The sequence below is a fragment of the Budorcas taxicolor genome, chromosome 4 (assembly GCF_023091745.1).
Source record: "Budorcas taxicolor isolate Tak-1 chromosome 4, Takin1.1, whole genome shotgun sequence".
NCBI lineage: Eukaryota > Metazoa > Chordata > Mammalia > Artiodactyla > Bovidae > Budorcas > Budorcas taxicolor.
The window spans coordinates 114472100-114483144 of NC_068913.1; the positions used below are offsets into that span (position 1 = coordinate 114472100).

At 48.3% G+C, this 11045-nt stretch overlaps 2 protein-coding genes across 2 annotated transcripts; both read right to left on the minus strand.

Annotated features, from left to right (window-relative positions):
* Positions 1-6176: 6176 nt before the first annotated feature.
* LOC128046479 (GTPase IMAP family member 1-like) lies at positions 6177-6956 on the minus strand. The gene has a single exon (XM_052638589.1). It carries the CDS (start codon positions 6954-6956, stop codon positions 6177-6179), a length of 780 nt encoding a protein of 259 aa, XP_052494549.1.
* Positions 6957-8018: 1062 nt separating this feature from the next.
* Positions 8019-10033, minus strand: LOC128046909 (GTPase IMAP family member 1-like). The gene is made up of 2 exons (XM_052639095.1): positions 10016-10033; positions 8019-8957 (listed from the first exon to the last, which is right to left on the minus strand). Exons 1-2 carry the CDS (start codon positions 10031-10033, stop codon positions 8019-8021), a joined length of 957 nt encoding a protein of 318 aa, XP_052495055.1.
* Between the last annotated feature and the right edge of the window lie 1012 nt (positions 10034-11045).

Below are 11045 nucleotides of genomic sequence, written 5' to 3' on the forward strand. Positions count from 1 at the left end.
CTCTAGCTTTCAGTCTTTCCTAGCATCAGGATCTTTTCCAATGTGTCAGTTCTTCACATCAGGTGGCCACAGTGTTGGAGTTACAGCTTCAGCTGAAACTGAATATTCAAGTTTATTCAATGACTAAATATTCAATGACTATTCAAGACTGATTTCTTCTCGGATGGACTGATTTGATCTCCTGGCAGTCCAAGGGACTCTTCAGAGTCTTCTCCAACAACATAGTTCAAAAGTATGAATTCTTTGGTGCTGAATATTTAAGTTTACTCAATAACTGAATATTCAATGAATATTCAAGACTGATTTCCTCTAGGATGGACTGGTTTGATCTCCTGGCAGTCCAAGGGATTATTCAGAGTCTTCTCCAACACCACAGTTCAAAAGTATCATTTCTTTGGTGCTCAGCCTTCTTAATTGTCCAACTCTCACATCTATACATGACTACTAGAAAAACCATAGCTTTGACTAGATGGACCTTTGTTGGAAATGTAATATCTCTGCTTTTTAGTATGATATCTACGTTGGTCATAGCTTTTCTTCCAAGGAGCAACCATCTTTTAAATTGATGGCTGCAGTCACCATCTGCAGTGATTTTGGAGCCCACGAAAAGAAAGTTGTCACTGTTTCCATTGTTTCCCCATCTATTTGCCATGGAGTGATGGGGCTGGATATCATGATCTTAGTTTTCTGAATGTTGAGTTTTAAACCAGCTTTTTCACTTCCTCTTTCACTTTCATCAAGAGGCTCTTTAGTTCTTCACTTTATGCCATAAGGGTGTTGTCATCTGCATATCTGAGGTTATCGATATTTCTCCCAGCAATCTTGATTCCAGCTTGCACTTCATCCAGCCCAGCATTTCTCATGATGTACTCTGTATATAAGTTAAATAAGCAGGGTGGCAATATACAGCCTCGATGTACTCTTTTTCCAAATTGGAACCAATCTGTTGTTTCACATCTGGTTCTAACTGTTGCTTCTTGACTGGCATACAGATTTCTCAGGAGGCAGGTCAGGTGGTCTGATATTCCCATCTCTTGAATAATTTTCCATGGTTTGTTGTGATCTAAACACTCAAAGTCTTTGGCCTAATCAGTAAAGCAGAAGTAGATGTTTTTCTGGAATTTCCTTGCTTTTTCTTGCAATGGATGTAGGCAATTTTCTCTCTGGTTCCTCTGCCTTTTCTAAATCCAGCTTGAACATCTTGAAGTTCATGGTTCATGTACTGTTGAAGCCTCACTTGGAGAATTTTGAGCATTACTTTACTAGCGTGTGAGATGGGTGTAATTGTGCAGTACTTTGAACATTCTTTGGCATTGCCCTTCTTTGGGATGGAGAGAATACTGACATTTTCTAGTCCTGTGGCCACTGATGAGATTTCCAAATTTGCTGGCATACTGAGTGCAGCACTTTCACAGCATCATCTTTTAAAATTTGAAATAGCTCAGTTGGAATTCCATCACCTCCATTAGCTTTGTTCATAGTGATGCTTTGTAAGGCCCACTTGCCTTCGCATTCCAGAATGTCTGGCTCTAGGTGAGTGATTACACCATCATGATTATCTGGGTTGTGAAGATCTTTTTTGTATAGTTCTCCTGTGTATTCTTGCCATGTCTTCTTAATATCTTCTGTTTCTATTAGGTCCATACCATTTTTGTCCTTTATTGTGCCCATCTTTGCATGAAATGTTCCATTGGTATCTCTAACTTTCTTGAAGAGATGTCTAATCTTTCCCATTCTGTCTTTTCTTTAAACACTTGGTAAATACTGTGTCCCTTCCTCCTGGCCTCTGATTTCTGATGAACAGTCTGGGGATGGTCCTGAACCACCATGGAGGCAGAGCATGACATGTCTCTCAAGCATCTGCCATTTCTGTCTCACTGTCTAAAGAATAGTAGGATCCAGACACTATTCCCTATTCCAGTATGTAAGTAGGGATGGGGGTAAGTCTCCTTTTGTTTCTGAGTTTGTCTTTGCACATCAGCTACTTCATGATCATGGTTTGCTTGAATGTCACTCAGCTCTGTAGAGAGTCTCAGCTTGATTTGGTTTTGATCAGCAGCTGACCTCCAGGATCCATGTCTTTCTTAGGTCATTGCTGCCACCAGCATGCCATTCTCAGAGGAGACTAATGTCTAGGCAGCCTGCATTCCCCTTTAGTGCCCTGCTGACTCACACCTATGTAAGACCTGCCATTTCATCTCCCTGAATGGCAACAAGATGTAATTGTTGTGTGTTGACCAGGGATAACTAGAGAAAATCACCACAGGGAAGACATGTTCATTTCCCAGGGCTATCATAACAAAGTAGCATAAATGAAGTGGCTTATAATAACAGAAATTTAGTCTCTCACAGGTCTGGAGGCCAGAAGTCCAGAATAAATGTGCTGGCAGGGCCATGTTTCTCCTGAAGGCTGTTAGGAAGTTTCCTGCCTTGCCTCTTCTAGCTTCTAGTGGCCCCAGGCAGCATTATTCCAACCTCTGTTTCTGTCTTCATATGACTGTCTATCCAATGCATGTGTCTGTGTCCAGTCCCCCTCTTGTAATAAGGACCACTTGTATGGATTAGAGCTCATCCCAATGGCCTTACCTTAACAATCAAATCTACAAAGACCTTATTTGCAATAAGTTCACATTCATAGTGTTAGGGCTTCAGCAGCCTTTTGGGAAAAAGGCTTAGTGAAGCTGAATATAAATGTTAACAGAGTACAAGGAAGTAAAGCTAAAACCTTGTTGAGGACACTCTCATGAGCCCATTCTTGTTTTTGAATGTTTCATGTAAATGCAATCATATCTTCATGTGATCTTTTCCCTGGCTTCTTTCACTTAGCATGCTTTCAAAGGTTATTTGCATTGTTGCATGTAACTGTACTCCATTCCTTTTTAAAAGGTCTTAGTTGCAGTGCATGGAATCTTCATTGTGTGCCTGATCTCCCTAGTTGTGGCATGCAGCCTCAGTAGTTGTGGCACACAGGCTCTCTCGTTGTGGTGTGTGGCCTGTGGAGTAGGAGGGCTCAGTAATTGTGGAGCTCAGTCTTAGCTGTTCCATGGCATGTGAAATCTTAGTTTGAAAGCTAGAGATCGTACCTGTGTCCCCAGCTTTGGAAAGTGTATTCTTAACCACTGGACCACCATGGAAGTCCCTACTCCATTCCTTTTTATGGCTAAGTAATACTCCATTATATGTATATATATATATATATATTGGGGGGTGTGTGTGTATCCATTCATTAGTTGTCCATTTGGGTTGTTTCCGCTTTATTTTACTATTATGAATAATGATGCTTTACCATTCATGTAGAATTTTTGGACTGAACATGTGTTGTCAGTCCTCTTAGATATATACTTAGGAAGTGAAATGCTGCGATTCATGGGGTTGCAAAGAGTTGGACATGACTGAGTGACTGAACTGAACTGAACTGACTGATGGTAATCTATGTTTAACTTTTTGAGGCAATGCCAAACTATTTTCTATAGCAGTTGTGTCATTTTACATCCTCACCAGCAGTGGACAAAGATTAAATTTATCCACATACTCATCAGTATTTGCTTTTTTTTTTCTTTTAAAAAAATCCCAGGGAATATGAAGTGGTATCTTATTTTGATTTGCATTTCCCCAATGACAAATGATGTTCATTATTTTTTTTATGTATTTATTGGCCATTTGTGTATCTTATTTGAAGAAACTCCTATTCGAATCTTTCATTCGTTTAAAAATTGGATTATTTGTCTTCTTGTTGTAGAGTTGTAAGAGTTCATTATATATTCTGGATATGAGATCTTTATCAGGTTGGCAAATATTTTCTCCCATTGTTTAGGCTGTCTTTTCACTTTCTAGATAGTATTATTTAGTGGGAAAATGTTTTAAATTTTGATTAAATATGACATCTGTCTTTCTTTGGTGCTTTTGATGTCATATATTAGATACTATCGTCTAATCCATAGTCATGAAGATTTGCACTTGTTTTCTTCTAAGAGTTTTATAGTTTTAACTCTTACATTTAGGTCTTTGATCCATTTTGAGTTAATGGTTTTATATCGTGCAAGATAAACATCCAAATTTATTATTTTGCTTGTGAATAGCTGGTGGTCCCAGCACTATATGTTGTTTCTATCCATTAATCTGTTATAGACATTCTTCATGGCATTCTTTATCTTCTTGTGTATATCCCACATATATACAGACAGCTCTCTAGTGTTGAACTAGGAGATTGCCTGCCCTCTGGGATCCCTGGCATGTTCCTCCCCACATGTCCATCAGCTCAACCAGAGTCACTTAGGAATTTCCTAGCCTTCATTCCTTCCCAAAGCAAGAGCAAGAATCTGATGTTTCTCATTATTTGAGTCATAGATTAAGACTATCCATTGTTCACACGGGGCACTTTGTCATTCTATTTTCATTCTTTTTCACATTTATTTTCACCAATCACCATCACTTTTCTCGGAGAAGTGACAATGGCAGGATATTTCTCTGTTTACTCTAAGACTGTATCAAAAAGTGAACCAGAAAAAAAGCAAGATTCCCTCTCAGGACCTCTGCTGAGATCCGCACACAACTCCTTAAACCAAAATGGCCTTTGCAGCTGAGGAAATTTCAAGCCTTAGCATTGGGCGTTGGTGTTCCTCTTCGTGTTTGCAATCGCGTTCATGCAGGGTTTGTGGGCCTCACAAATGTACTCAGTTGTTGCAGATCATTTCTCCTTTTCACATGTCTCTTTAGTGATCTCAGGGCTTCCCTGGTGGCTCAGCTGGTAAAGAATCTGCCTGTAATGTGGGAGACCTGGGTTTGATCCCTGGTTGGGAGGATGCCCTGGAGAAGAGAAAGGCTACCCACTCCAGTATTGTGGCCTGGAGAATTGCATAGACTGTATAGTCCATGGAGTCATAAAGAATCGGACACAACTGAGTGACTTTCACTTAGTGATCTGAGGTCATTAGTAACCTTGAGAATCTCTGGCTGGGTAGGCAAGAGGCAGAGGATACTGCAGGGAGAGACCTGGAAGTGCATAGCTGTATTAGAGATGGGCTTCTGTTGGTGTGTGAAGACGGTGGTGTTGGGGATAAAGCAAATGTGAATAAAGAGATAGGGAGGCACACCTAGGACCGATGATACAGGCTAACCTGGCTCACTTGTCTGCACCAGACAGCTGATTCTCCCAGGCATGCATGAGACAGGGGTGACTCTCTACTCCACGATCGTATCACCAGTTCTCAGCCCACAAAGTCCTAATTGCCTTTTGAGATTCACATAAAATAAAAATCTCCAATCTGTTTAAATCTTTAAATTTATCCCTGAATTGAAAAGCCATACCCTTGCTTACCCTGTGAGTTGGTCAGCTAGTGGGAAAACTCCTTCTTGGGAGGAGACTTTCTGGAGGACCTCCATGGGCCCTAGGGAACCAAGTCTCCAATGACAGTCTCTTTGGACGTGCAGAAACATCTGCATTCAAGCTGCTGGGGGGCGAAAATCCCCTGCCCGTACAGAGGGCCAGGTCTGCACTAATGTCTTCTCTCCTTGCCATCACACACCTGAGTGAGTGTGTGGGTGCATGGTTATTTGCCGGTGGGGTCAGGAATGAGACAGCAGCATCTGTGTTCAATGTGTATATAAAGTGGATGAAGAAACATCTGCAAATACTGATTTCTTTGAACACAATGTGACTATCCAGTACATTTATTTCTTCCATTCAGTTCAATTCAAGCAAATGAATATGTACTCAGACTCTGCCCTGGGGCGGTTCTGCCCTTGGTTCACGGAGGAGTCTAAGGGATGAGAGGGCAAATGGTCCTCATCTGCTTTCAGGAGCAAAAGCAGTTCAGTGACAGGATGGAGTCAAAGGCAGTCTGAGGTCAGGAGGAAAACACCTAAAATTAACAGTGGCTGTTAGGCTCTGCGGAGAGGGGAGTTCAGGGACCACTAGGTAACAGCGGAAGTTTCATGTGGGTGATTTGCCTGGCACACCTTTGAGGTTGGTAGATTAGGAGAGGTGAGGGAGAAAAGAAGGAAATGCGTGCCCTGAAGCAGCAGCACACCTGAGATGACCATGATTATCACTGCAAGGGAAGAAGTGTTATTTACAATGTGTCGGGAATGACCTCACCAAAGGCATCAGGCAGCTACCTGCAAAGCAGGTACAGCAGGAACAGGGCGCCCAGCAGGGCGGCCAGGCCCAGCTTACATCAGCCATGGGCCACCGCCACAGCCCAGCCAGAGGCCAGTCTCTCCGCCACCCTGCGCAGCCTCTCCTCGCGGCTTAGCCCGCCCAGGGTCTGCGCCAGGCGGTACACGTCGTTGGTGTAGGGGGCGCCGCCCTGGTCCCTCACCAGCTCCTCCACCAGCCCCATCAGCTCCCCGACCTGCGCCTCCCGCTCCCCGTCGGCCGCACGGTTGTCGAAGCCGCAGCAGCGGCCCCCGCACTCGGCCACCAGCTCCCGGAGCGCGCGGTTGTCGGTGTCGCGCACGTACTGCTGCAGCGAGCCCCCCGCCAGGTCCTCCCTGCGGGTGAAGACCACGACGGCGCGCGCCGCGATGCCCGCCCCAAAGAGCGCCTTCACCCCTTGCCAGGCCCGCAGGTCCTGCGCGGTGAAGCGGCCGAGCTGGGTCACCAGGAGCACGGCGTGCGGCCCCGGGGCCGACAGCAGGTAGCAGCGGCCTCTCTCCTCGAAGCCCGGGTCTGCCTGGGCGACCTCGGGGCTGAAGAGGTCGGGGGTGTCGAGGACTTCCACGTCCCACGAGGCCCAGCGGCAGCTCCCCGTGGCGCAGGCCCTGGTCACCGCCGTGGCCGCGAGCCTGGAGAGGAAGTGCTTCCGCTGGAGGATGCTGTTGCCCGTGGCGCTCTTCCCGGTACCCGACCTCCCAGCCAGGAGGAGGCGCAGCCTGCTCTGCTCCAGGGCGGACCTCGACTCCTGGAAACCTGTGGGCACCGGTGGTCTGTAAGCTTCGGAACCTGAGAGCAACATGTCCCGGTCCCCAGGTCTCCTGGACGCCTTGCGAGCAAAGGAGAACAGAGCGCTTCCACGGTTGTGTTTGGGACCAAACCTTTACTGGTTTCCCTTGTGGCTCAGCTGGTAAAGAATCTGCCCGCTACCCAGGAGACCTGGGTTCCATCCCTGGGTTGGTAAGATCCCCTGGAGAAGGGAAAGGCTGCCCACTCCAAAAATTCTGGCCTGGAGAATTCCATGGACTGTATAGTCCCTGGGGTTGGAAAGAGTTGGACAGGACTGAGCGATTTTCAGTGTCACCTGAAATTAAACATTAACATGTATGACTGTGACTTCTCTTTCCTTGATGATAATAAAAATCTCCAAGGATCACCGAAGGGAGAAAACTATCTATAAGAACTAGAAAATATCAAGAAGAGTCTCTATAGGCTATGGTCTGAATATTTGTGTGCACCCTCTCCCACCTCAACATTCACAGGTTGAAAACCTAGTCTGGAGAGAGTATTAGGAGGTGATGTCACTGGGAGGGTCTTAGGTCAGGAGGGTATATTCCTCATGATTGGAATTAGTGCCTTGTTGTAATTGATTGTTCTAATTGAGTGTGAGGGCACAGTTAGAAGCTGGCATTCTGCAATCTCAGAGAGGACTCTCCCCCAAACCCAACCATGATCATGGACTTCCAGCCTCCAGAACTGTGAGGAATAAATGTCTGTTGTTTTTAAGCCACCCAGACTCTCTCTCTGTTTAAAATAGAGGTCCAAAGAGAGGAAGGCAGTGTCTAAACCAACAAACCAGCAAACGGACATAGGCAAGCTCAAAATAAAAAGAGTGGGTTTTCCCTTTGCTAGGAATCCATTTTCTACTGAAAACTGCCAGTCATTTTACCATTTCTCACAGATGAACAATACATCAAGACAACTAAACACATTTTAAGGATGTTTTGAAGTAGTACAACTTTATTGTTTAAAACTATGTGATGGAATAAACATGAAATTTCTGAAAACTCTGATTCCTTTGAAATCCCCCTTCAGATCCAAGTGTCCAGGTCCTTTCTTGCCAGGTGACCTGCAAGACTGAAGGTCACACCGTCACCGCCTCGAATCGGTGCCTGCAGAGCAGGTACAGCAGGAACAGGGCGCCCAGCAGGGCGGCCAAGCCCAGCTTATACCTAGTCCCCGGCCCCGCCTTGGTCCACCGCCACAGCCCGGCCAGAGGCCAGCGGTCCGGCCACGTCTGTGCGGGAGCAGCTAATTGCTCCACCACCCTGCGCAGCCTCTCCTCGCGGCTCAGCCCGCCCAGGGTCTGCGCCAGGCGATACACGTCGTTGGTGTAGGGGACGCCGCCCTGGTCCCTCACCAGCTCCACCACCAGCCCCATCAGCTCCCCGACCTGCGCCTCCCGCTCCCCGTCGGCCGCTCGGTTGTCGAAGGCGCAGCAGCGGCCCCTGCACTCAGCCACCAGCTCGCGGAGCGCGCGGTTGTCGGTGTCGCGCACGTACTGCTGCAGCGAGCTCCCCGCCAGGTCCTCCCTGTGGGTGAAGACCACGACGGCGCGGGCCGCGATGCCCGCCCCAAAGAGCGCCTTCACCCCTTGCCAGGCCCGCAGGTCCTGCGCGGTGAAGCGGCCGAGCTGGGTCACCAGGAGCACGGCGTGCGGCCCCGGGGCCGACAGCAGGTAGCAGCGGCCTCTCTCCTCGAAGCCCGGGTCTGCCTGGGCGACCTCGGGGCTGAAGAGGTCGGGGGTGTCGAGGACTTCCACGTCCCACGAGGCCCAGCGGCAGCTCCCCGTGGCGCAGGCCCTGGTCACCGCCGTGGCCGCGAGCCTGGAGAGGAAGTGCTTCCGCTGGAGGATGCTGTTGCCCGTGGCGCTCTTCCCGGTCCCTGACCTCCCAGCCAGGAGGAGGCACAGCCTGCTTTCCTGCAGGGCGGACCTGAACTCCTGGAAACCTGTGGGCACCGGTGGTCTGTAAGCTTCGGGATCTGAGAGCAACATGTCCCGGTCCCCAGGTCTCCTGGACGCCTTGCGAGCAAAGGAGAACAGAGCGCTTCCACGGTTGTGTTTGGGACCAAACCTTTACTGGTTTCCCTTGTGGCTCATCTGGTAAAGAATCTGCCTGCAGTGCGGGAGACCTGGGTTCAATCCCTGGGTTGGGAAGATCCCCTGGAGAAGGGAAAGGCTACCCACTCCAGTATTCTCGCCTGGAGAATTCCATGGACTGTCTAGTCATGGGATTGTAGAGTCAGACATGACTAGGCGACTTTCACTTTACTGAGTGACCTGGTGTGAGATGTGGGCACTCCAAGGAGATCTCTACCCCTCTATTTCTCCCATCTTTGGCATCATGCGTGCACCTGTGCTCCAGCAGCTGCTGAACCTCTCTCTAGAGAATGCGCCTTTGTAATACAGGCCATTACTTCATCTGATATGATCTGTCATCCAGGCTGTGCAGAGCTGGTCCTTCTTTTTCCTTATGCCCTCCCACTGGGGAAAAGGGTGGGGCAGTGGGCCCAGCCTAGAGGGACATCTGGAGTCCCATAGCTGGGGGTTTGAATCATAGACTGTCCTCTACCAGCCTTGTAACCCTGGGAGCTGCTTAATTTAAGTGTTAAACCTCTTCTGCACAAACGGAATCAATATTGTAGTGCTATCCTCACAGGGCATCAGAAAATAAGATGAGCTTAACTCTCTTCCTTCCCTTCCTGCCTCCCTCCTCCTCTCTTGTCTCTTAAACCTGCGGCCTAATAAGACACTTGTGTAGCCCTCCATCCTTGTTCCCTAACACCTTCTACCTGGTGAACCACGTTCCCTCTAATACATGACTTGATGTCCTCTACATCCACTTCTGTTTATTCATTTTATTTTGGAAACAGAGATACAGGTTAGTCAAAGAAGTTGATATCTCACAGCAGGGCGGGGACAAAGATCCAGGTGAAGCACCAGCCCCAGGGCTCTTGCTGCTTCACCCCAGCATCAAGTCACCTCTTGGCTTATCTCTGTTCAGTCTTGAATTAGCCCATTCCCCTACCATCCAGGGTTCACACTTGGGGGCAAATACGCATTGTGAGATGTGTTCTTACCATAGGCATTTTCTTCATCTCTTGCCACCTTCCGTCCTCCCATGATTACCTGAAAGAGTCCCAGACACAATTTGTTCATTCACTCATTTATCAAATAGGTGTAACTGCCTACAGAGTGTCAGGCCAGGTCTCAAATGCTGGTAACCTCAGAGTGAGAAGGTCATAGTTCCTGCCTTCCCTGGGGCATTGGAAAGAGATTGGAGGAAATGTTCAGCAAAGACATTTGGAGGAGCCTAGTCTGGGGTTGGGATGATGCTGGGAGAACACCTGGTAAGCTTGGCTTTGTCTTCTCAGGGCCCCCAAATGCAAAGAGCAGAGGGGAGATGATAACATTTACTCCATGTCAAGATGAGCCCCTTAGCTGGTCTGGAAATCTGTAGGGCTTATTGTAGGGGCTGTAAGATACTGAGACCCTGGTCTTGAAGAGCATGTACAGCTTGCTTGCCCCTAGTCCCAGTGCAGAGGCAGTAGATTGAACACTGCCTGGTGCTCTGGCCAGCCTGCCAGGACTGCCCCCAGAGCACCTCCCAGCGCCCAGGATCCTACTCCATCCACTACTGCTCCCCTCAAAGGCAGAGGCCACCACTGCCAGTGGGTAGGTGAGCACCAGGGAAGGAGCAGAAAAAGCTCTGTGGTCTGGCTCCAACCCTTTGGTTTCCCATCCTGCCTCTAACCAAGGGGTTCACACCGAGGAAAAAATGGAAACAGTCAAAAGTGGCCCCAAGGTCTCAGGCCCTGGCTATGCCCCCAGCCAAGGTGAAGACAGTCATCAATCTGGGGGAAGATTAAGCTCCCTTAAGACCGCCGATCCTGCCACTTGGCTTTCGACTCCTCCCACAATAGAGTGGCAACTGGTATGGAGCCTAGGAGAAGCCCTGGCTGGCACCTGGCTCTGGCTGTAGCCCCTCTGACTCCAGCCCTGCCTCCCACCACTGTGGTGGCTGCCAGCACACCCTGGGAGATGACGCAGTCACCACTCACTTCCGGTCCAGCTCTCCCACCAAAGCCACCAGGCACATGCACACTGCAA

Coding starts and splice junctions, on each gene's coding strand:
- LOC128046479 (XM_052638589.1), bottom strand. CDS start 6,956: ATGTTGCTCTCAGGTTCCGAAGCTTACAGACCACCGGTGCCCACAGGT.